The sequence below is a fragment of the Neomonachus schauinslandi genome, chromosome 7, assembly GCF_002201575.2.
Source record: "Neomonachus schauinslandi chromosome 7, ASM220157v2, whole genome shotgun sequence".
NCBI lineage: Eukaryota > Metazoa > Chordata > Mammalia > Carnivora > Phocidae > Neomonachus > Neomonachus schauinslandi.
Window position 1 is genome coordinate 143,916,250 of NC_058409.1, and position 25,695 is coordinate 143,941,944.

General features: G+C 42.1%; 1 protein-coding gene across 1 annotated transcript in view; it reads left to right on the forward strand.

The window, feature by feature from the left end:
- Positions 1-25,695, forward strand: part of SEMA5A (semaphorin 5A) — a 297,610-nt gene that overhangs the window by 251,872 nt on the left and 20,043 nt on the right. The window contains 1 exon segment of the mRNA XM_021702499.1: positions 21,927-22,152. Coding sequence (XP_021558174.1) covers positions 21,927-22,152 — 226 coding nt within the window.

The following is a 25,695-nucleotide window of genomic DNA, read 5'->3' on the forward strand; positions in this document are numbered from 1 at the left end:
GAAACTGCCCCAGTGTGAGATTATTAGAGAGCAGTCCTCGAAGGAACTGATCACGTGGGAGGGAGGAATGGCCGCAGCGGAGAGAAGGAAGCTGAGGAATCTACCTTATAAAATCATCCCGGCTACGCATCTGTGGAACCAGAAGCACATGAACTGCAGCCTCTCAGAAGAGGGAGAGATAAAAATAGTAGGGCCAACAGATGGACTCCAGACATCAAGAGGAGCCCTCTGATGTTTGCCAGGCAGTTTTGGTTAGGAAGCTTATTTAATTGATTTCTTTCTCTTATCTTCGCAACTGCTAATAGCTTTCAGTGATAAGACCTCGCCATCTGTGCCTGTTACATGCGTCTTCTTTGACTTCTTTGAATTAATTTCTCTAATGGTGTAATCTCCCACGATATTGTTAATTTCTGAATAGTTTTGCACGTGAAAGGAAAGAAAACTCTCAGTGACTTCAGTCCCTGATTCGTGTCTGTCATCCCATCCTTTGTAGAATTTCCAGAGCTTTTCACCTGTAGACCTGACTGGTCAAAAATGTTGGTGATCTACTGTATGTAAAGAAGTGCATTAGGCGTTAGTGAGATATGCAGATACGTACGATAAAATTCCTTACGTCAAAGACTGACTTCCGAGCCTAGGAAGAAAAATACAAATCACATGGCTGGACTATAAGGAACAAGTCAGGAATGCCAATGGAACAATGAAGAAGAGCCAAAGAGTCCAGAGGAGGCAGAGTTTACCCCTGGCTGGATGGGCCAAGCGCCCTGCAAGGTGTGGGCAGGATCTGGCCAAGTTGAGATGCAATGGGAGCTTCTCTGTGAATGGGACATGCGTGAAGGGTGTGGATCAAAGGATGTGGGGAATTCTCTAGGACCTGAAAGTAAGACACTGATTTGGAAAGTAAGTCGATCCGTTCCTACAAGGTCGTCAATACCAGGCTGAAGGTGCTCGTCACTCGGCTCTCGTTAACTTGCTGCTGCTGTTTCATGCTCGTAGATAGGCTAACTTTCTGGGGTTACTATTGCCACAGTACAAGTCCATTACTCACTTCAAGCATTTAAGCTACATCACGTTTTCAATTATTTTTTCTTGGCAGTGGAAAAAAAATGTTGGTTTTACTAAAAAAGACAGATACTATCTGATCTGAAATGCATACGTAATGTTGTGGATGCAAATACGTGAGAGTCTGTATGTGTGTGGTCCATATTCTGAAATATACTGCTTTCCCACAATCATTGCTTCAATCTTAGCAGGTGCTTGCCCCTCAACCTAAAAAGCTTAAATTTAAGGCCAACGTTGCCCAAAAATATGTCATATAAACTTGGGTTTAGTCCTGTTTAAGAGAGAAGAGTCCCATCATACTAATGATGGTATGAACTAACTTGTTTTTAAATTAATAACAACGACAACCAGAAAGGTATTTTAAGATTTTAAAGTCAGGGACAATATCTATTTTATTCATGATTGTGTCCTCAACATCCAGCAGAATGTACGATAAGGGGGTAAATAAATCTAGTTACTCAATTCATGTATTAATTTTTTTAAAGATGGTGTCAGTTTGGGGAAATATTGTCAACATCTTTGCAAATGAAGTGATTATTCTCACGGATTATATGGCCCTTGTCTGCTTTCTGGTTTCTTCTCAGTCTTTTATGACAGAACATATTTTGTGGCTGGTCTTCTCTTTCATAGAGATTCTTCAAACCCCAGTGGAGTTGCCTTTACTTCACATTTAATTTTTCTTCCGATGATGTTTGCTTATGAACATTTTATTTCTTGTTCATATTCTTAAGTTATTTCAAATTCTTTCTAATTAGTTTTACAAGGCTGCTCCAAATGAGTTGACTTTAGCACCGAAAACCAGTTCGCCTGCAGTAATAGTGTATGAAGTTCATTAAAATTGGTTTTGATATTAGATTATACTTGGCAGTGACCTTCCAAGACCTTATCAGATCCCCATAGGCAAGACATGAGTACATATAACTAATGCAGAGCACCTAATTAGAAAAGAAAATCTGAATTTACTATTTTAAAGTGGCACAGATTCCAATATTTGAGCTCCCTTCTGTAAATAAGAATTCCATGTACTAGTGACCCTGAGCCCTTTTTAGACCATCAGCCTGCCTGCTAATCAAATGTTGTCTTATTTCCCTTGGTGCACTCAATACACACCAACCCACGTCTCATCCAGCTCTGTCCCTGTAACAAACAAGTCTTGAGTGAGTGTGAGTTTGAACCAGCGCTCGGGATGTGGGCCAGGTGGAGTGAGAATCTGGGTAGGTGGCTGTCCTCAAGAGCGCTCAGCCTGGGAGGAGAAGGATACTAACCCGGATAGCAGTGACTGCAGGTAGAAAGCGCCATAGTTGAATCTAAGCTACAGGTGTCCAAGGAATGGAAGGAGCCAACAAGTCTCCTGTACATGGTCTCTGGAAAAGCACCCATGTCACCATTTTAGCAAAGTCATTGGGGTGTTTGGGGGGGTCTCTGAGACTTAGGAAAACCAGTGTTCAGTGGGACTTTGAATTTAAATAGTGTCCCCGCAGGTACTGGCTCTGGAGTTGGCAGAGCATCTGGTGTTTCCCTGGGGGTGGGTGTGAGGGCGGCTGGCCTCTGGTGCACAGTGCTATGGGGGTGCCCCCACCATGTCCACTGAGGAACCTTCAGCCTTTACGCTACACGATAGAGATTTGCCTGTGGACCCAACAGCTTTGTTGTTTTCTGTCCACTGTGAGTCTCATTGAGACAAATGTGTCATTTAGCCTGCCATCCGTTAAACTGCAAATGTAAATCCTTCTGGCCTGTTGGGATTGATAGAGTATTCTGTAAACCACGGTTTCTGGGGCTGTTTGGGAGAAGGGATTCCATGTGTGTGCCTTCACGAAGGGGTTTGGCAGGCTTTTACTTGGGTGCCCGTATGTTATATTATCTTCTCGGGGCTTCTCATGCTCTTGCACTGTCTTGTCATCCTTGGCACTCATAGATCATATTGTTCTTAGATGGGCCCCATAAATCACAGCATAACGAGAGGAATCTGACCAAGTGAAACCCTATTTCATCCTGATATAAATTGTTAATTTTTAAAAAATTCTGCCATCTAATTTATACCTTTTACCTGAGTCTTTGAAAAAAAAAGTAACTAATGGATAACTTTTTTTTCCTAGCAGATACTACTTTTTGTTCCTTAGCAGAACTTGTAACCCCTTTTGTTGCTTTTATGCTGATATTTGCATAGGGAGGCCCCTGACTAAGTGCGGCTGTGAGTTTTTTTACTATAACTTAATGGGTTTGCCTCATTTGTCTGAAAGGAATCTGAATTAATCTCCAGCATAAGTACTCACGTTAAAAAAGATAGGCTTCCCACATAAATATTTACAGCAGGACTGGTATTACCAAAAAAAAAAAAAAATTTATAATCCTGGCACTTTGCAGGCATTTTATTTGCATCTCAGCAGAGGATAGGTATTTGATTGGTCTGGTTTTTCATTATAAATCATGTCCTGTAACCATTTCAGGATGAAATCATTGGTGAGGCTGAAGGTAGAGAAAGCAGGATGATGCTTGTTTGCCTCAGTCTACCCACCACATGACATGGAGATACTTTGTGGAAAATACCGTGAGATTCCAAGCTTCCAGTTGCAGACGCCCTGTCTCCGTGGCTCTCCACTGCATTCTTAGCACCTTCTCAGTGCCTGGCACAAAGTAGCTGCTCAATGAATTATGTGAAATGCATTGGCAGCATTCCAGTCGAGGGAGAACTCTTACATTTTTGGACCAGTTAGCAGAGATGAAACAGTCTCTCAAGACGGTCCTCATATTTTTTGGAATGCATGCTTAAGAAGAGTCAGTTCCTCAACATTTTAAATTTTATTTGTGCCTCTCACCCTCAGTTCAACATCCGGGTTCCTTTTCTCATGGCCACGTCTCTGAGTAGAGGAAAGGCATTCGAAGTTACAGAGCTAATAGTGCTAGCTCACAGATAGTGGGGATTCTGAGCACAGATAGAGGGGCATGCTGTTTCAAAGCAAGGACTAATATAGCGAGTTTTCTCAGGATAACATGTCCAGTGGTTGGGTCGCTTGGTAAATGGTATTGGCTCTGAGGATTAGAAATGGTTGAGAGCCTAGAGCCCTATTCACCTGTAAGGTGCCTTTGTGTGAATTTGGTCTCTGTGTGTTTTAAGATTTTGTATTTATTTGACAGAGAGAGAGAGGGAGGGAGGGAGAGATAGAGCACAAGCTGGGGGAGCAACAGATAGAGGGAGAGGAAGAAGCAGACTCCCTGCTGAGCAGGGAGCCCGATGCGGGGCTCAATCCCAGGACCCTGGGATCATGACCTGAGCCGAAGGCAGACGCTTCACTGACTGGGCCACCCAGGCGCCCCCCCCACACACCCTTTGTGTGAATTTGAACGAGTTTCCCCTTCTGGGGGTCACAGCACCACAGGCTCAGGTTTGGGCCAGCAGACAGTATGTTTTTATAGAAAGAACAGTGCCTCTCCCTCTAAGTACAGACAGCCCCATGCCAAGGCTCATGGCTTAGGAGAGGATGCAGGCTGAATTTCCGCCTTCCTACAGCCCCTCTGCCAGGATCTTCCTTTGTGCTGCAGGCACATTGTGCCGTCTTGTACAATGTCATCAGGCTTTAAGGATAAATATAAATTATACTCATAAAAATATGTACATTTCACTTATAGTCATATGTTCATACGCATGATTTGACATGACAGTGATCAAGTGGAGAATCTAGTAAATAAGACATTTTATGTTAATGATATTAACGGAGAAAGAATGTTAAAACCATTTCTGTAGATGCAGAGTAAATGTTTGATAAAATGCAACACCCATTCATAATAGTTCAAATAAAAGTCAGCACAGCATGGATGAGAGCTTCTTTAACCTTCAAGGATAACTGTAACCTGAAGGATCCTCTTAAAACACTGTAGCAGACATCATCATGCTAGGTGCTGAAAGATTAGAAGCTATTCCATTGAGGTCAAGAAAAAGCTAAGGATTTCTGCCAGCCCTGCTAATTTCAGTGTTGTGCTGGAGATCACAGCCAATTCAACACAACAAGGCAAAAAAATTAAGGGCTGTAAGGTCAGGGATAGAAAGACTGAATCCCAAGGATGCCTGCCAGCTCTTTTACCTGCGTCTCAAAGACCAGACACTGTTAGTTAATGGCTGGTCATTACATGGAGGGTGACATTCACTCATTGCTGTGTTTGGCAAATGGCGCCACACTGGGCCCCTGCAGATGGTGGTGGAGTGGGGGTGCTCAGCTGGAGGGGCTCCTGGCCCCTGCCCCCCTCAAACCATAGTCACTTGGTTGTTACCTGTTCATATGTTATTTATTGATTGAAAGGTTATTTAGTATTTCTAAAGATTTTGGACACCAGGGAGGAAAAGCGATGGAAAATAATCCCGGTACTGTCCGGTGTGGTGATGTGTGGAGCCCGTTCGTGCCATGTTTGCCTGAGAAAGTGTTGGCAGGTCTGACGCTGGTGGAGCACCTGCTGGGGGACAAATGGCAGGTGTTCAGTGCTGGGCGAGGACCAAGAAAACAAGAAATCGGTAGTGGCCTTCTTCACAAATCTCAAGACCTGTGCGGACAGGTCATTGTGGTTCTCTATCCTTTGTCTGTCACTTCCCGGAGTCGGGTAGAGTGGCAGCACCAAGGAGGGAGTAAGATTTTCGGGTAAATTGAGGAGAACAAGCATCTTAGAAGAAAGGCATAGGGGCCTGAAGCCACAGCGTGTGTTTGTGGGTCTTCAAGACAGTGCCACGGGGCTGGGATACAGGGCATGGGACGGAGGGCTTGGGACAATGCGGTTGGCCTGAGTTTCTGAGTATCTGGAAAACCGAGGACTCTGGTTTCTACCCTTGGCTGACATGGAGTCACAGAAATGTAATTAAGGCTGATCAACTCCGTGTTTTTCTAGCTGGCACCTCGGCCCGTCCTGCAGAATCTCTTACGCTAGAGCCCTCTTGCATACTAATTTGATTACCATTTTGTGGAATTATATATATTTTATATGTAAGTGTATATTAGAGATAATAGATATTTAGGCTTCCAGATGCTGATATCATTCTTGCCTGCCTATGTGGGTGAACAAACCTGACATCTCCCTCCCCTGCCTGAAATATTCTGTCTGAACACGAATTAAGACCTTTCATGGTGCAATAAAGCCCAATAACCTTTAATGTTCTAAAAGAAGAAAACTAAAATTATTCCTATCACAGTATAAGAGAAAACGTAGATGTCTACATTCACCCCAATGTATCACTTATTTTTTTTATTCTATGTACTTATATTTGTAAGAAAATCCAGCAATTTAGAGATGCTTTAGTCATATTTTGGAAGGGCATTTTTATTCTGCCAAGCTATAGAATTTGTTTGCCTAAATGAATAGAAATTGAAGCAGAAAGCAGTCAATACTCCTGCTTAAATTTTGCCATGTTTCCTAGGATAGAAAAATGAATTTTAAAGCCATCCACAGTAGAGAATTCTAAATATTTTAACTGGGGCATTCTCTCTGGGCCTGAATGATGGTTTTGAATAAGAAACACCCCTTCCTTATTAAAGAAGCAACATTCTAGAATGAGAAGGTTGCAACTGCGTCAGTTAGTTCAGATAACTTTCAAGTAACTTCTAAATAAGTGACCTCCATCATGAGTTTTTATATTTTCATAGATAAAAGTGTGTCTCTAGAGTGCCATTAATAAGGGGGAAGGGTTTGGATGGCTAGAAACTAAGCAGTGGGATGCAACATGCATCAGGAGAAATACATACCTGCGGTTTAAAATACGGATTTGGGAGAAGTCTGCCTACTTCCTGATTCAATCACCATTTTATATTTTAGGAATTTCCAGCAGAATGATTTTCTGATCGTATCTAAGCAGATGAAAATCCACAGTGTTGTCTAGTCTTTAAACATTGATTTGGACAATTATTTCTTATAGGACACTTCCAGATTAATCAACTGTTTTATGTCATTGCCATATGTTAAGTATATTCGAGTCTGGAAGTGTTTAACTTGTACGTTTGGTTGCAACATCTTGAATATTTAATTCCATTGCAGTCCTCCTTTGTGGGCAAGCAGCCACATCAAAGCTAGTGGCCGGGAGCAAGGCCCAGTTTAGGAAGCAGGTGAGTCACAGGGATTTTGCTATCCAGACTTGTGGCAAAGACTTTGATGTCCTCTCAAGGTCTTATGAGTCTCTTGATACTTGCTCAGATAAGCTCGATCATCTGCTGTCCACCCTGTCACAGAGATGGAAGTAGAGAGGCCCGTGAGAAGTGGGGCATAGAAAGTAGCAGAATTGTGGCCTGAAACTTAGGTTATAGGTAAGAAAAATAAACAAACAAAATATAAGCAGATGTGAGATATGTTTCTAGGCTATGGTAAAAATAAATATATTCTACTGCATCAATAGTATTGTCAGTAATAAGTAAATTTAATTATAACCCCAAGAAATCACTAAGCCATTAAATTAAGGTCTGAGAGACAAGGTTATAAATCTTAGAAATAAATCTATCAATAGCGGTCATAGACAAATTATTGTTTTATGATGTTGTCACTTCATTTAGACAGAATATTCCCTTTTGTGATCATTTAGTTGGGAAGGATCAAATTAAAGCCATTGTATGTTTATATTACTGCACTAGGCTGGTGATTCTAGCAGGAAAGGACAAAGTCTTTATCCTCAGATGGAAAATGCATCTGTTTTGCTGGGAGACTAGGGGGCTTCTTGTTAATATCACTCCCAGCTTTGGGAGGAAAGAATGATGATGAAAGACAGGGAGCCCATCCAGACCTGGGGTCTTGGAATGAAAGTGGCCATCACCTGTGACCACATGTCCTTGGCACACCCTCCTAGTGCTTTTCTCTCTTCATTAGGATTATTGCAGGGACCCTGTGCATATATTTTAAACATTTATAAAACTGAGGCACAAAAACTTTTACTCATTAAGAAAAAAAATCAGGATAAATACACCATATTTTGACAACTTATATTTTAACTAATGGATCTTTTTATTTTCTGTGATCAAGACTAAACTTTTCTTCAGGCAGCTAAGATTGCATTTAGGTTTTCATTTTGTTTTGTATTAGCAGTGACATTCTACTATTAGGGCATGGATAATTTAGCCAGAATTGGTTGCTCAAGGCAACTAAAGCCTGAGTGTGTCCCTCGTCTGGTGCCGTGATTGTGGACACAGCACTCCTTGGTATAGAACTGGTCAGTCAGACACAGAATCCCAGGTTGAGTGGCCCATGGGATTGGCCATAATGCAGTTAGTTACTAGGTGCTCGTATTATTTCCAATTAGTTTCCTCTGCATCTTAACTCCCATAACGCGTAGTTGGTGTGGGCTTATACTTTTGCAGGTGTCTCCCTTGGACTTCCCCTGCTTATTTCACCAGTAACATCTAAAATCCTGAAGCTGTAGCTTAGCATCTTGTACATGGCATAAATGTTCCAATAGCAATTATCGAAAGATGGATGAATGGATGAGCGGATGGATGGGTAACATGATACTTCTATTTTCATAACTTCGCTGTTAATTGAAAATGTCATTTGGACAATATTACTGTGATTCTTAATTTCAAAAATATAAATACTTTAATTAAGATATGTAGATCATTAACCGTAAGTTCTGGCAGGAAATATCCAGGAGGTAATGGGAATCTAATTAAACAATTTGGATTATAAACAGGAAGTCATTTAAGGATCTTTATTTGAGGAATTAATTATTTTCCCACAGTAAATTGGCCAAAAGAAGAGCAAATAATAATAATAATAATAATAATAATAATAATAATACAGTCCCTTGTGATTTCAATTATTAGCAAAAGATGCTGCTAAGACATGTTTTCCATTTCCCAGACCCGTTAATGACGGAATCCCAGCTTGGAGAGCCCCAACAACACTCAAGTGTTCTGTTTCCATACTGGTGAGATGAAATGACAGAAAGACTTTGGCCCCAGCTGTGAATGTTCCAAATATATCATTCATGATGTAAGCATTTTAGATTAAATGAATGTTCTTACTACTATGTTTTAGGGCATGAAATCTTAGCCGATTATTTAAGGAACATGAACTGATAAAAAGCCAGCTTTATGTAAACTCCGATAACCAATTTTGAAGAAAATTTTCCACTAGATGATCACATTACAGAGGGAGTGAAATTATATATATATATATATATATATATATGGAAACTTTGATGGAAGTTAAATCTAAACTTATTTTACCAGTTAGATAAACCCATTCTCCTGAGTATGACCTGCTCATACTTATGGGTTATTGTGACCATCCACACCGAGAGAGGGTGATTTCTCAAGACTGCTAATGACCAACTTTGGAGAGCCTCTAATATTTTCATGTTCTGTATCCTGACCACCTTTGAAGAACTCCTGCTATTTTCATGTTCTGCAACCCATTTTCAGTTCCAGGCCTCTGTGCAGAACAAAGAGATGCCTCATAATCCAGGCTCCCTGCTAACCCCTGTAAACGTATTATCTCATTAACATTCCCAAATCATCACGATGTGTCACTTTATATGCCCACTTTACAGATGAGAAAGCTAAGGTGCTAGATTAGGGGATTGAAAGGAGTAGACCCCCTGGACAGACCTGGTGGGTTTTCCTGGCTATCACACAGGGCCATAAACTTGGAAGTGAGGAGAGTTTCATTCACAGTAAAAACTGACCAGCCCCTGTATAAATGAATTCACAGAAAAAATTGCTTGAGGAGCATAACTGATAACATCTCAGCTCCCTCTACATCATATACTCACTGGAGAGCCACCCACCAACTGTCTTGAAGGAAGGGGATGTTTTAGATGGCTTCCCCCATTAGAGCGTGGAGTCAACTGGGCTAAATAAAGATTTTATGAACATAGGACTCCATCTTCAGTCTTTCCAATCCTAGTTAGGTTTGGCAGAAGAGGGGTGACTTCCCTATTTTCAGTTTTGAATCAGTGAAGTCGATTTTAGAATCAATCATAAATGATGAAATTGCTCTCACCTTTGAGAACTTTTCTGATTCCAGGTAGCTTCTCCCCCAACAGTGGTAATGTGTGCTCCCCTCTGTTCTGCTTCCCCAAAATGAGCTCTCACCACTCCTGGCTTGAAGAAACTCACTTAACTTTGTTGAACCCATGGTCGCTCTCTTACCTGACAGCAGAAGCTTTTCTCCGTGGCACCCATCAGCGTCCTACAGACATCTCTACACACTTGGGGAAAAGCTCATTTGCGGAATGAATAGAACACCATTTTAAATTCTGTTTTTGCCCTTAAAGCAAAAGACATTAGCCCAATATATTTCTCTCAAACATAGTGGACTTTCACTAAATCTACAGCTTTAATGGAATTGGTGAAATTGAAATACGGTTTGATCGTCAACACATGTATATTCTGTCATTCTGTAAAGTGGAATTAAAATTAATTCTGGATGGTATCGGGCATCTTTAATAAAACATGAGTTGTAACAACCAACCTCAACTTAGTACATAGCCTGCAGGTCCCTTATTCACACCTTGACTTTCCTAGGTATTATTACTGAGAAGCAATGGTCACTTTTTAAAAACTTTTCACCAAAACTTTCTCGTAAGAAAAAAATTGGAAGAATGTCATAGCAGGAAAATAATGAGTTTTCCATCAAAGAATCTAATCCTTCCAATTTCTTGCCCTGGGGATACCAGATTAAGAAAACTCAGCTTCATTTGAATCATGTATTAAACTGAATTCTTGGAGTATTAGATAAAAACAGGGTCATGGAATAGATTCCGTCTTGTGTACAAATACCAAATAAATGTATATTTACATAGTTTTCTGTTGCTGTGTAACAAATGAACACAAATTTAGTGGCTTAGAATAACACATTAATTATCTCACAGTTCCATGGGCTGGAAGTCCAGGCCCAGTTTAACCAGTTCCCCTGATTAGTGTTTCAGGCTGAAATCAAGGTGTTGACCGGAGTTGCAAATGTTTCCGAGGCTCGGGGTCCTCTTTCAAGCTCTCTGGTTGTTTGTAGAACTTAGTTCCTTGTGGTTTGGGGACTTAGGTCCTCATTTTTTTTTTTCCTGGCTCTAGGCTGGAGGACACTGTTAGTTCCTAGAGGCTGCCCCCAGTTCTAGCCACGTGCCCCCCCACAGCATGGCAGTTTACTTCTTCAAAGTCAGCAGGAGAATCTGTCCACTACAAGGAGGTCTTGGTTAAGAGGGATCTCATCAAGAGAGCTGCTATCCCATCAGCTTCACAAGGCCCATCCACACCCATGAGGAGGGGATTACACAGGGCATGACATCCAGGTTATGGGAATGATGGGTGCTTACTGTCAAAGTACTCTTAAGATCATAGCTATGCCATAATTGAGGTACCAGAATACAGAAGACTAATGGAAAATGGACCAGGTATTCCCAAGGTTCCAAGCAAGATGACTCAACTCCTGGGACCTGAACACACAATCCCATATGCCTGATGAAATACACAAGAGAACTGAGTGCTCTGGATCTTTCTAAGATATCTTTAGGAATTTTGCCAGTTGAATAAGCAGATAGCAGGTGTTACAACAACAATGGAGGAGTGGAAGTAAAGGGTGGGCTCCTTTGCTCAAGGTCACCCATTTCAGTTGTTGATTTGGGAAGGAAACCTTTTCCCCGGATGATAGGTTTTCACTTCTAGCTAAAAGTAGTTTTTCCTCTCATTGCACGGTATTTGCCAAAAAAGCTGTCTGAATTCTTGATGTTTGCTTTCAGAGACTACCTATTTAAAGGCATTATAGTGAGAGAATAAAATAAATAAATGGATCTTCTCATTTGAGATGTAAGTTTATAGATTACCCACAAATCACAGCCTCTGTAATAAAGATTTCCAACAACAGCACTGATTTTCTTATTCTCTTGGGCTTTCTACAGCGTTATAAAAAAGAATGCCTAAAATGATGTGTAAGGAGGAAAGCCAGCTCCATTTATATATATATATATATATATACACAAACATATATAATCTAGTACATACACAAACACAGATCTTTTTCAGTAAGACAGCAGAGGAATATTTGCTTGCTTTTCTGCACTTAAAACAAAACAAAACGAAACAAAAACCACATAAGATGACCTCTTGTTGAAAGCGAATGCACCCATTAGAAAGCCCCTGACATGTTCAGCCCAATCCTCTTCCTCTTTAGAGTCAAAGATAGTGCTAGTCCCCCAGTGAGGAAGAACGTTGCATCAACCCCAGGCTCTACCCTGGAGAAGCTCACAGCCTGGGGAGACCCCACGCGAACAACTGGTACACCAAAGATTTCTAAAAGAACTGTCGCTAACTCAGAGGAAACCCACTGAAATGCAAGCAGGTACTGCTTGGAACGGTGCAAACTTCTACTTGAAAATACTTGTGCTTTTCTCACCGTGTTTCTTTCACATTTAATAAAATTCCATTTTTATTTCACCAAACTGTTAATAACTGGTAATAGTAACGGGATGAAATGAGGAATATTCATAAAAATCCCTAAATCATCAGCCTCTCTTCACAGTAGCCAGTGTAGACTGTTTGTCAGGTAGCATTGGACTATCGAATCTTTTTACCTTCTGTGAAACAGATTCAAGTGTATGCACTGAGTGTTATTTGGGGCCAATGGACTTACCCAAAACAAGGCTGTGGAGTCCAAAATGTAGGCAGTGTCCTGAGCTCCCTTGTGTAACCCCTGATTTGGCATTTGTGGGGATATGTTCTGTAGACTGAATGTTGGTGTCCCCTCCCAGAATGCATGTGTTGAAAACCTAATGCCTTAAGGGGATGGTAGTAGGAGGTGAGTGAGGCCTTTGGGAGGTGATTAGGTCATGAAGGTGAAGCCCTCATGGATGGGATTGGTGTCCTTATAAAGGAGGCCCCAGAGAGTTAGCTCACCCAAGTTTGTAACCCAGAAGAAGGCCCTCGCCCAACCATGCTAATACCCTAATGTTAGGCTCCCAGGCTCCAGAGCTGAGGGAAGTACATTTCTGTTGTACCCATCTGTGGTCTTTCCTTATAGCAGCCCGAATGTACTAACACACCTTCCAAGTGTTTACAGATTTGCAGTCTGTAACATACACTTACCATGTGAACTTGGTTAGAGAGTAAGAAGCTGGCTTTGGGGCAGGGTTCTTCTACCAAGCCATCCTGTGACTCCAAGACTTCTCCAAATGCCATGGAAGATGATTTTAACTCCTTCACGTTCAAAAGCCTGTACCAGCATGAAAATGCACTGCAGCTAAAGAAACTGCTTATGAGAGAAATAAGATTATAAAAGCATGCCTGTTCCCTTTTGTAACCCCTCCCTCCTATACCTCCCCGATCCCAGGCAACCACTGATCTTTCTGCCTCTACGCTAGTTTCCATTTCCATCAGTTTTATGTGAATGGAGTCACTCATTCTGCTGGCTTCTTTCACTCATCTTTATTTTCAGATACTTCTATGCCGTATACATCAACAGTTCATTTCGTTTTACTGCTGACTAGTATTCCCTTCTATGGATATAAGATGATTCATTTAGATATTCACCTGCTGACAGATAGACATACGGGTTGTTTCTATTCTTGGCTGTTACCAGTAAAGCTTTTATGAATGTCCGTGTACCCGTATTTGAGTGGACATTAACTTTCTTTTTTCTTGGGTAAATATCTAGGAAGGAGATGGCAAGGTCATATGGTCATAAGTGTATGTTTCATTAATTAGGAAAAGTGTCAAATAGTTTCAAAGGGATTGTGCCATTCTCCATTTTTACCAGCAGAGTGTGAGAGGGGGGTTCCTGGTCCCTGCAAGCTTACCAGCATTTGGTGGTGTCCGGTTTGGGGTTTGTGTTTAATTTAGCCATTCTAATAGGTGTGTGGTAGTTTCCCTATGGCTTTTTCTTTTTTTCTAACAAATGATGTTGAGAATTTTTATATATGCTTTTTTGCCATCTATCTTTTCTTGTGACATGTCTATTCCTATCCTTGACAATTTTTGTATTAAGTTTTTTATTGTCGAATTTTAATTTTTTAAACATATGATGGATATGAGTCTTTTATCTGATTTGCAAATATTCTCTCAGGGTGAGGCTTGCCTCTCTTTCTCTTCACAGTGTCTCTCAAAGAACAGAAGTTCCTGATTTTGAATAATTCAGATTGTCATTGTTTCTCTTATATGAATAATGTTTTTGGCATTGTAGCTAGGAAATCTTTGCTTGACCGAAGCTCACAGAGAGATTCTTCTAGGTTTTCTTCTGGAGGTTTTATGGCTTTAGATAGTTGGTCTATGATCCATTTGAGTCTATTATCAAACAGGGAGTAAGTTATCATTCAAAGGTCTTCTTTTCACAGATGGCTGTCCAATTGCTACAGCTCCATTCGTTGAAAAGTCTTTACTTTCTCTGCTGAATTGCCTTTGCTCTCTCATCAAAACTGAATAAACCATATACATGCAGGCCTATTTCTGGACTTTCCAGTCCAGAATTCCTTTGCTTAGTCTTTCTATCTTGATGCTGACACCACAGAATGCTATTGTAGTTCTATAATGAGTCTTGAAGTCAAGTTGTATAAGTCCTCCAGCTCTGTTCTTCCTTTCCAAAATGTTTTGGGTATTCTAGATTTTTAAAATTTCTGTATGAATTTTAGAACCAGCTTGTCAATATTTACTCCCAAAAAAGCCTTCTAGAATTGTGATTAAGATTGCATTGATTCTATAGATCATTTAGGGGATTTGGTGTCCTTTAGTGTACAAGTCAAGCATACATTTTGTGAGATGTATTGCTAAGTATTTCATATTTTTGATGCTACTGTAAATGGCATTCTTTTAATTTCTGCTTGCTCATTGCTAGTATGTAGGAATGAAAGTGATATGCACTATTCCCTTTGATCTTTGTAGGTGGGTCTTTCGCCACCCTTGTGGTTTCCTCAAATTTCACAGGTTTGTACCCTGTTGAATACTTGAGGCGGACTCTCTGCATAACACTGGAGTTGCATCCGTGCATCTCTCTCCTTCTGTCCCTTTGGCTTCCGTCCCTTCTCACTCTGTCTCCTCAGTCACTAGAATGTTTGCCTGGGATTCTCCTTCCCCCACCAGGGTCTGGAACCCTCATCAAGGTTCTAGGCTGGGCACTTATGGGGCTCACCTCATGTTTCCCCTCACTTGGCCATCACTGTCCTTCATTGCCCTGTGCCCAGTGTTTTAAGAACTGTTGTTCCATACATTTCTTAGTTGTTTTGGGGGGAGAGGGTTCATCCCGTTTCTGTTTACTCCATCTTGGTCAGAAGCAGAAGTCATTCTGTGGCCCTCTAATTCTGAATCTGCCGTCTCTCTTTTACTTCTCTTCCTTACTGGGTACCACTAAGCTTATTTCCAGGACTTCCTGTCAGTTTTTGCTCTGTTTGCCCCAGTGCCAGGGATCACAGGCCTACTTCTGTGCACTTGCTGGAACACTTTGGCCCTTTGCAAACACAACTGCATTTCTTCCTTGTTCGTCTTGTGCAGAATGGCTTTCTGTCTCGGCAGGATAACCTTTGATGCTGAAGGAGAACTTGGTAAATGCATGTGAAAACCATGACTATTCCATATGAGAATGAATTTAGTTCATATATTCAGCTATTGATGAAATGACTTTAAGGGTAACTTTCTTAGTTTGTGCTGAGCACAAGCTATCAAAATTTTGCTTGAGTTGTCACCATCTATTTTACTTTCAACCTATGGAATATAGATATTTCAGTATTTTTCAAAGGAAGAATAAATAGCAAAACACGGAGCCCCTCTTAACCCCCTAAATTTGTTCCCCAAATTTATGCACATTCCTTCAGAATGCACCTAATTGTGAATTGATCAATATGATTTATACATTCACCAAAAAAATACTATACTCAAGATTGGTAATATAAATTAAATGTGACAAAATTCTTGCTCTTGACAAACTTGCAGTCTGTGGGTAAAAGCAGACTTGCAAATAGACACACCTCAATGAAATTCATGCTTCGATTCTGTGAACCAGGCCTGAGGTGACAGTGGCTTGAATTAGGAAAGAACCAGTTCAGATGGGAGGAGAGAATGGCCCCCAGAGTCTATTTCTATAGGTACCTCCCAGCTTCTGGGTTAAACTTTTTTTTTTTTAAGATTTCTTTTTTTATTTGAGAGAGAGAGAGGGTGGGGTAGAGGGAGAGAGAATCTCAGACTCCATGCTCAGCGCGGAACCCCATGCAGGGCTCGATCTCATGACCCTGAGATCATGACCTGAGCTGAAACCAAGAGTCGGACACTCAACTGACTGAGCCACCCAGGCGCCCCTGGATTAAACTTTAAATGTATGGTTCTTTTACTGTTGACTGGGACAGAGAGTACATGAGGAACATATCTGGAGAATTGTACAAAATTGCTTTAGTAACCCTTGGGATTTTTGGTGCTCTTGACCCTTTATTTATGTTTTGTCCTTGCATCAACTGTTTCCTTAATTCATTTTTATGTTTTTCCAGAAATAATTGATCCATAACTTTGTGTAAGTTTGAAGTATATCTCATGTTGATTTGATACATTTATATATTGCAAAATGATTGCCACCAGAATATTAACTACCATCCCCATCCCATCACATAATTAAAACATAGTCAAACATTTCTGTTTTGAGGTGAGAACATCTAAGATCTCCTTTCTTAGGTGAGAACATCTAAGATCTCCTTTCTCCTTACTGTATCAGTTACGTGATACAGTACTATTAGCTATAATTGCTATGCTATCCATTAGATCCCCAAACTTGTTAACCTCATGCCTGGAAGTTTGTACCCTTTGAACAGTATCTCGCCATTGTCCCCTCCTCTCCAACCCCTGGTAACGACTACACTTTTTATGTTTCTCTGAGTCTGTCCTTTTTAGATTCTACGTAGAAGTGATAGCATGCAGAATTTGTCTTTCTCTGCAAGATTCGTTTCTCTTAGCATAATGTCTTCAAGGTCCATCCAAGTTGTCACAAATGGTGGATTTTTTTTTTAATTTAATTTAAAGGTTTTATTTATTTATTTAACAGAGAGAGAGAGAGACAAGCAGGGGCAGCAGGCAGAGGGAGAGAGAGCAGCAGGCTCCCCACCGAGCAAGGAGCCCAGTGCGGGGCTTGATCCCAGGACTCTGAGATCATGACCTGAGCCAAAGGCTGACACTTAACCAACTGAGCCACCTAGGTGCCCTGGTGGATTTTTTTTTTTTTAGAAGGTCATTCTCACACGTGAGTTTTGACTCCAAACAAGGCGTTTATGCTGTGTTTCCTCACCCACAAGGCTTTGGAATATCCTTGATTCATTCACGTCCAACCAGCACTTGGGGCCCATGTGCTGTCTTTCATGAACCATCACCCTTTTGGCGGCAGCAGCCCCAGGACAGTGCTGTTCCTGCCCCCGTGTTCCATGGTCTGGTGTCCAGCTTGCTCTCTCTGGCTTCTCCCCTCAGAGGCACCAATATGCCGCTTCTGGGTAGAGCGGCCTTCTCCCCAAACATACGTGCTCTTCTTAGATGAAGGTTTGCTGCCCTGACCGCCCTTCAAGTTCATGATGTCACTGGAACACGAGCTGACCGTGGTGGAATTAAAGCTGCTATTTCAACAGATATTTTCCGATGGCCTAAGCTAAACCGTGATGAGAGAACCCCTCTGAACATTCCCACTTGCTCTTTCTTTTCTTTGTACAGAAAATATCATTTACTCTTTCCACTTACTGCAGGGATTTTCAGGGACCAAATAAGAGATTTCCATTCTGGATGGTAATATTGGGCCAATCTGTTTGCTGAAATAAATTGAATGCAGTACTCAGGTTCTGGGATCACTTCTTTGCTTAAGGATTTTTTCAGTGGCTTGGAGTCAAGAAAAGTGAAATGGGACGGAATATCCATGTTAGACTTTGGCTTCCTGGTAGAGTAATAACAACGACTTACATTCCTAGAGCTTCTCATGTTTTACAGAGTGCTTATCTATTAATGATTTCATTTGACCTTCATAACCTTCTTGTGATGTACACAGGAAACATGTGTCATGGGAAAAAGTGGGGACAACCTCCAAGCTTGGGTGCTGTGCTCCCTCACAGATTGCGTGGAGTATCATGACACTGCCCATGTGTGCCTCTAGGAAAATTAGGTTTAAATATAGGATGGCTGCAACCTAGTAACTGTGTTCTTCCTTTGTTCTTCAGGAAAGCCAGAGAATGTTCTGGAATGAAATATATCCAGAGGAAAATAACTTTTATCACTGGCCATTAGCCTAGAGGGCCTCATAAGACCCAAATAATGTAACCTGAGCATAAAAGCCTGGATCTATGGGGAGATTTCCTTCCTTTTTATGATTGAATGGTATATATTATATATTATTACACATTGTAGTGTATATTATATATCATGTTCACACACATACCACATCTTGTTTATCCATTCATCTGTTGATGGACACTTACTTTGTTGCCATACCTTGGCTACTGGGAGTAATGCTGTGATGAACATGGGAGTCACACTAAGATCCTGATTTCAGTTTCTTCAGCTGTATACCTCGAAGTGGAATGGATATTAGTGACCACTGTTACCTAGTATTTTCTAGCAGAATATTAGGCATCCGATATGACAAGTAATAGTAACTGGCTCCCTGAAACTTCTTAGAAAATAATTTCTATCTTTAGCATTAAATGTAATATTGTTCACGTTACATTCAAAGTTGGGTAGTTACTGCCGTGGGTCATCAGTACATTGTGGCATCCAGATTCGGCGGAGCCATAGAACTACTTACCATTGAATGAAATCACTTCGTAATTTTGGTCACCGATATAAAACTGTTTGGTCATACCATTTCTTGGCATTTCATAATTTGATATTTTAAATGAATGCATCACAATCAAACCTCAAGAAGCAGGTGAAAAGGGCAGTTCTGAGTCTCAAGGTAAACTTCATACGATGAAAAGACAATGAATGGAAGAACAAACTTTGTTATCAGAGGCTATCTAATAAGCCCACATTGATCTTTATCCTTGAGCTGTGCCCACCTCTGCCCCATTGGACATGTCACCAGCACACAGAGACCAACTCAGCCTCTTGAGCCAGCTTTAAAATATATTTGCTATTCATGTATTTCAAAAATGAAGCTTCACCTCCATGGAACAGGTGACATTTCTGGTGTACAGAAGCAAAGAGTCACTGGGAGCATCCTATATTTGTTTCTTAAAATGGGGGATCTTACTGACGAACTTGTTAATGCTTAAGGACCCGCACTTTTTAAGCAGGGGTCCATAAACCGCGTATGTTCTGAGTCGGTTTCAGCAAGGAGCCCTGGACACCTGCCCCACCAGGCTGAAGTGATGAAGGGGAGGACAGTGGCATGTAGCATTTTCAATCTGGGGATGGCGGTGCCGTCACACGGCAAGCCTGGACAAGGGTTTATTGCATTCCTATCGTGTGGCCTCCATTTCAAGAGAAAACGAGAGGGCTCACACGTGTTCTGCCTGGTTTTTCACACGATTGGGTTTATAGCATTCACTGGGGCTATTTTTTTCATTTAAGAGGCAGCATCCAAATAATATCATAATAAAAGATGCCGTAAACAAAGGGAAATGAAGTGATGAATCTTCCTGGTACGTGTTGGTGTGGGGATGAGGCGCATCGGTGTGGGCGGGGAAGGAAATGGCGAGAAGATAAGAAATCAGAGAAGCGGTGGTGACCACTTTCCGTAATTCCTGCTGAAAACCTGTGATGTCACACACAGGAAGAACTCCTGAGTCTTGTTACTTATGGGTATTTTTTTTTTAATTGGACTACTAGTAAAGAAAAGTAGTTAGAGTGATTAGATTAATGACAAAATACATATTTTCATAGGCTTCCAAATAGAGCTGGCTGTGTGGACACACATGGCCACTCTCTTTCCTGCTGGAAGCACATGACTATCATATTAAAGGAGTATTCTTTCGAAGCACAAACCCACAAGGACAGTTCTTACTATGCCTAAGTCCCTGATTGGACGGGGATAAATTGGTGATGAAGTCATAGAATCTAAACAACCACCCCCGAAAACTTCAGTGTGCAAGGGGCCTGGATAAGAATAGTAGCCCATCACCCTATCCCATCCCTCAGCTGGGGATGGTGTGCCCCTAGTTATGAGTGCAAACGCTAGACTTTGATCTAACCAAAGGAACAATGTTACTGCATTAAGATGATGAGAGATGATAACTTTTCATCAATGTTGCTGACACAGGGATGGGGGAGGGAGTAAGGGCCAAACCCTCTCCTTCCATAATGCACAGTTAATGGATAATGCCTGATCCTTGAAAATTCTGGTTGTTAGATCTAGGGGCTAAACATGCCAATATTTAACTAAAACATGTGGGGGATAAGTCAAGCAGAGAAAGTCAATTATCATATGGTTTCATTTATTTGTGGAACATAAGGAATAGCATGGAGGACATTAGCAGAAGGAAGGGGAAAATGAAGGGGGAGAAATCAGAGGGGGAGACGAACCATGAAAGACTATGAACTCCGAGAAACGAACTGAGGGTTCTAGAGGGGAGGGGGGTGGGGGGATGGGTGAGCCCGGTGATGGGTATTAAGGAGGGCACGTATTGAATGGAGCACTGGGTGTTATACGCAAACAATGAATCATGGAACACTACATCAAAAACTGATGATGTATGGTGACTAACATAATACAATAAAGTAAAATAAAATAAAATTTTAAAAGTAAATAAATAAAAGATATGGGGGAAAGAATATTTCTCTTTTTCATAAAAAAACCTTAGAGGGCTATTTAACAGTTACTTGATATATATGTTTAACACTGATAAAAATCATTTTTAAGGTATGGTCATAATTGGATGTATTATATGTTGTGGGTTTCCCTCTAATGAAACAACCTTTATTGTCCAGTGGAAGAACAAACAGTGCTGTGTCCAAGGTCCAACCTTGTACCCTTCATACGTGGCACTTTTTATGGTGATGCCATGTTTAGAATTCTTGACAAATAAATCTTTAAGAATCTTAATCAGTTCCACACACCTCCCCACACACACACCATGCCCCATTTGCCAGACCTTCAAATGTACGCTGCTCAGTAACCGGGATGCTCCCCCCTGTGCTTACAAGGGAGGAATCTGGTGGCGAGGGAAGGGAAGAGAAAGTGAGAAGCGCTGTCCAGGGATTAAGCAGGGAAATGCTGTGAAAACTTACACACTATAAGTTACTACATTTTGTGTGTGTTATTTGGATACTCTACTACTCTAACACTTCCAATCCGTGATCCCAGAGCTTAAAACACTCCTTCATCTCAAGCTGAGTGTTACGTTGTCCAAAATAAAATGTTTTGGTTCCATCATTTTAACTTTAAGCCTTAAAAAAAAAAAAAAAGAACAGTTAAGCTTCACATCGGAATAGTCAGCAGTTTGGGTTATTTATCAAGTGAGAGGAAAATGATTTTTATGGGCTCACCATTTTTATTCACATCCGGTTACATTTATTGTCTCATTCTCCTCATTGACACAGGAGAAACTGTGCAGGTTCCTTCTGCAGTGGACCCTGGACACTGAACATGCTTTTTTTTTTTTTTTTTTAAAGATTTTTTATTTTATTTATTTGACAGAGAGAGAGATAGCGAGAGCAGGAACACAAGCAGGTGGAGTGGGAGAGGGAGAAGCAGGCTCCCTGCCGAGCAGGGAGCCCGATGCGGGGCTCGATCCCAGGACCCTGGGATCACGACCTGAGCCGAAGGCAGACACTTAACGACTGAGCCACCCAGGCGCCCTGAACATGCTTTTAAAGGCCCAACTGAACAGCACTGTTTTTCACTTGGTAGAGTAGCAGATGGGTGTCAGCACGTGCGGTTTTAGAGAGCCCCATCTTCCAGTGAAAGAAGGAAGCCCGGGACTCTGGATGCTTGCACGATAAGCACATGCCATGCCCTTTCTCGCCCAGGAGTACCAGCCTTGCAACACCAACCCGTGCCCCGAGCTGAAGAAGACCACGCCCTGGACGCCCTGGACGCCCGTCAACATCTCAGACAACGGGGGCCACTATGAGCAGCGCTTCCGCTACACTTGCAAAGCCCGCCTGCCTGACCCAAATCTGCTCGAAGTGGGAAGGCAGAGAATTGAGATGCGGTACTGTTCCAGTGACGGAACCAGCGGCTGCTCCACAGATGGTGAGCGTCCACCCCCCCAGCACCGACCCACTCCCCACAGACGGGCGTTCGATCCCGTCTCTAAGGTCGTAGAAGAGCAAGGGGAGGGGATGTTCTCCTTCTGATTGTTTCTGGTGTCGCAGTCTTTGTGACAGTGAGCCCACTCGTGCAGAACCAGCTTGATAGCAAACGGTGGGAAAGAATTCTATATTGAGGTGGTCCCATGAATTCAGTCCTCACAACAACACCATATTCTAGAGATCCAGAATAGTTGGTGGGAGATTTATTTAATATCAGGAAATATATTGAGGAAGGCTCAGTGGTCTTCCGTCGGTCTTCTCGCCCCCCAAAATGTAAGCTACAAATAAGCTTTTACTTTCATTCTTCCCCAAGCTGGACCAAGACAAAGAAAGGGTGTCTGTCTGTAGAAGGATCTTTCTGCTTAAAAGTTCAGCCTGTGAGAATCCTTTCATAGTCTTTGAAATTGCTCTGTCCTTTTAATCCCTTCCATACCATATGCATAACGTAGGGAGAGCTCTAAGGTAGACCAGGAGATGCACCCTCTGCCTGGTCCTGCGGCGTAGTGGGCTTCTCTCCTCCGACAATTCACTTGCTCGCCCTGGAGCTCAGCCGTCTCTACTGCAGGAGAGGGGGTGAGCCTGGTCATCCCCCAAAATCTTCACTTCTGCTTTCTTCTTCATCTCTTCTGTCTCTCCCATCTACTTTAACAAGATCTGTCCAATTCTAAAAAGAAGACAGGTGTTCACAGATGGTTCTCGGAGCACGATGTGTTGAAAACGGTGATAGTTCTATCGTGCACTAGACCACTGGGAACATTTCTCGGCACGTTTGTGTTTATGTTTCCACATTATTCTGACAACATGAATGTGACCTAGAAAATACAGTCACCATCAGTGTTGCTTTTCGAGAAGCCTCCTTGGACCGAGAGTGGGTGGCCTTGATGAACCACAGAGGTAGTAAGCCACCGTGTTGGGCTGCCACGGGTAGGATAAATTCGTGGGGTTGTGATAGATGTCCTCCTGCCTCCTCCAGTACCCACGTGTCACTGATCTCTCTGCCTCCCCTGGGGAGAGCTGCTGCTTGGAGGCCTGGCCGTTGCCATCAAGAGCCCCTCCTCGTCGTAGGTCCTGACATTAACCATCTCCTGACCTCAAACCACTCTGCCCACTGTAGTTCAGCAACTGTATATAGGCTTGTTCGTCATTTCTTTAAAAAAATAAGTCTACTTAGTGAAAAATCTTCTGTGACTAGGTCTACAATTTCAATAAAGTGAACACCTATACATGCAGAAAATCAAGCAAAATGATCTTCGCTCCTACTAATTTTGTGAAATCCTGCTTTAGTAAGAAGAAAAGACGTATATATATGCTGGAATACCAAGAGGGAACCAGGACCCATTGTAAAGATCTACATTCTGCAAGGGACGATCTTCTGATCTCACATTGGAATAGTGACATAAGATACAAAATTCCCAGTTAAAGATGAATTTCAGATACTTCTCAGAATTTTTTAGTATGAGCATGCCCCATGGATCTGTTTTAGGGTAAGTATGCCCCATGCAATATTTGGGACATACTTACCGAGAATATGATTTGTTGTTCATCTGAAATTCAGATTTAACCAGGCTTCCTCTATTTTATTTGCAAATTCTGGCAGCCCTGTCTCCAATTCGTGCACTTAACTCTCTTATTTCAGAGCAGGCAGTGAACTGTTATTTCTTACGACATCAAGGTAAAAAAGAGACAATGAGCGGCAGTGTTTCCCTGCACAGGAATGTCATTGTCTTTTCTGAACATATCTTTTTCTACCCTTTTTTTTTTTGAAGATTTTATTTATTTATTTCAGACAGAGAGAGCATCCATGAGCAGGGGGAGGGGCAGAGGCAGAGGGACAAGCAGGTTCCACCCTGAGGAGAGAGCCTGACACGGGGCTCCATCCCAGGACACTGAGATCTGAGCCAAAGGTAGACGCTTACCCAGCTGAGCCACCCAGGCGCCCCTATTTACCCTTTTATTCTCAGATACATACAAAACCAAAGCTGATGTTTGTTTTCAATGATAGTAATATAAACTAAGAAGGAGTTTGATATACATTTATAAAAGATGTCCCATACTTCCTCCAAAAGTATATCATGGGCAAGGCGTAAAAAATACTTCCAGCTCTCTTGTGTCTTAAGGGCTTCAAGTTCTAATGACCATCCACACGTTTTGGTTTTGACATCTTGAAACTACACAATTGGACTTCTTTGCCTCCAACCACACAAAATGAGGCTGACTTGGGCATAGCTGTTCTGTATTGATTAACCACAAAGTATTGGTTCATCACAGAAAGATATTTCAAATCCATTTTCTCTAAAGAGCATCCTACCGAGGCTTCTGAGCCGGAGTTTTTAAGTAAACAGTGAAGGAGCTCAGCAGTGGACAGGACTCTTGCTGTATTTGCCTTTTCGCACTTCTCCAGAACTTCGTGGCATACTTTGAGAGGTTTTTTTGTTTTGTTTTGTTTTTTAAGATTTTATTTATTTATTTGAGAGAGAGAGAGGGAGAGAGAGCATGAGCGGGGAGGGGAGGGGCAGAGGGAAAGGGAGACACAGAGTCCCTGCTGAGCAGGGAGCCCAATATGGGGCTCGATCCCAGGACCCTGGGATCATGACCTGAGCCGGAGGCAGACGCTTAACCGACTGAGCCACCCAGGCATCCCGAGAGTTTTCTGTTAAAACCTGAGTCACATTGCCAGCATTTGAGAGCATTAGAATATTTGTTGATATTGTAAGTGAGTGGCCATTTTCATCAAAGCGAACAGGACTTTTGGCTGTGCCTAATTAATTAAATGACTTAGCAAGCGTAGAGCGCTCAGAGCAGACCAGACACACGGGACGTGTCCAGAGCCTGTTCCTTCCAAGACAGCTCCAGCTGCTGCTGCTTCTGCCGCCGCATATGTGGTGGAGACACAGCTGAGAGTAAGCGGGCTCTGAACTTCCTGGGGGCGAGTGCCACTGGGCACCGTCGTTCAGGGATGTGTTCGGTTCCGCGTCATGAGCTCTGCCCCCTGCGGGGTTCCGGACAGACACCTGTCTCTGTGGCCTGGGATTCCAAAGTGGTGAACTCTGCCTCTTTCACCAGCCTGAATTCACTGTGGAAAGGCTCACAGGTTGAGGGACAGGTTTAGAAAACTGTCGGAACCATGGCTTTCCTCTCTGCAGATGGATGTCCCCCGTGGTGAGCATCACCTCATTCTGTACGGCACGGTTTGCTCTAGAATTCCCAAGAGAAGTGAGAAAGTTGTGTTTTCTTTGTAAGAAGTTTCTCAGAAAAACGAGTGGCCTACAAACCTAAGACCTATTGCATAAGTATGTGACCGCATTTACCAGTCAAGTTCTGCGTTGCATCCTATGTAAGAGCCACCGCAGAGAAGGAAGCTTGAGTTATGGAAGATTAGCATTCACCTGCAGTTCTTTCTTCTGAAGTAGAAAAAGTATTCCACTGATTTGGGGGATGCAGTTACAGAATGAAGCAGGCAGCTGAGAGACAGGGAAGGTTAGTT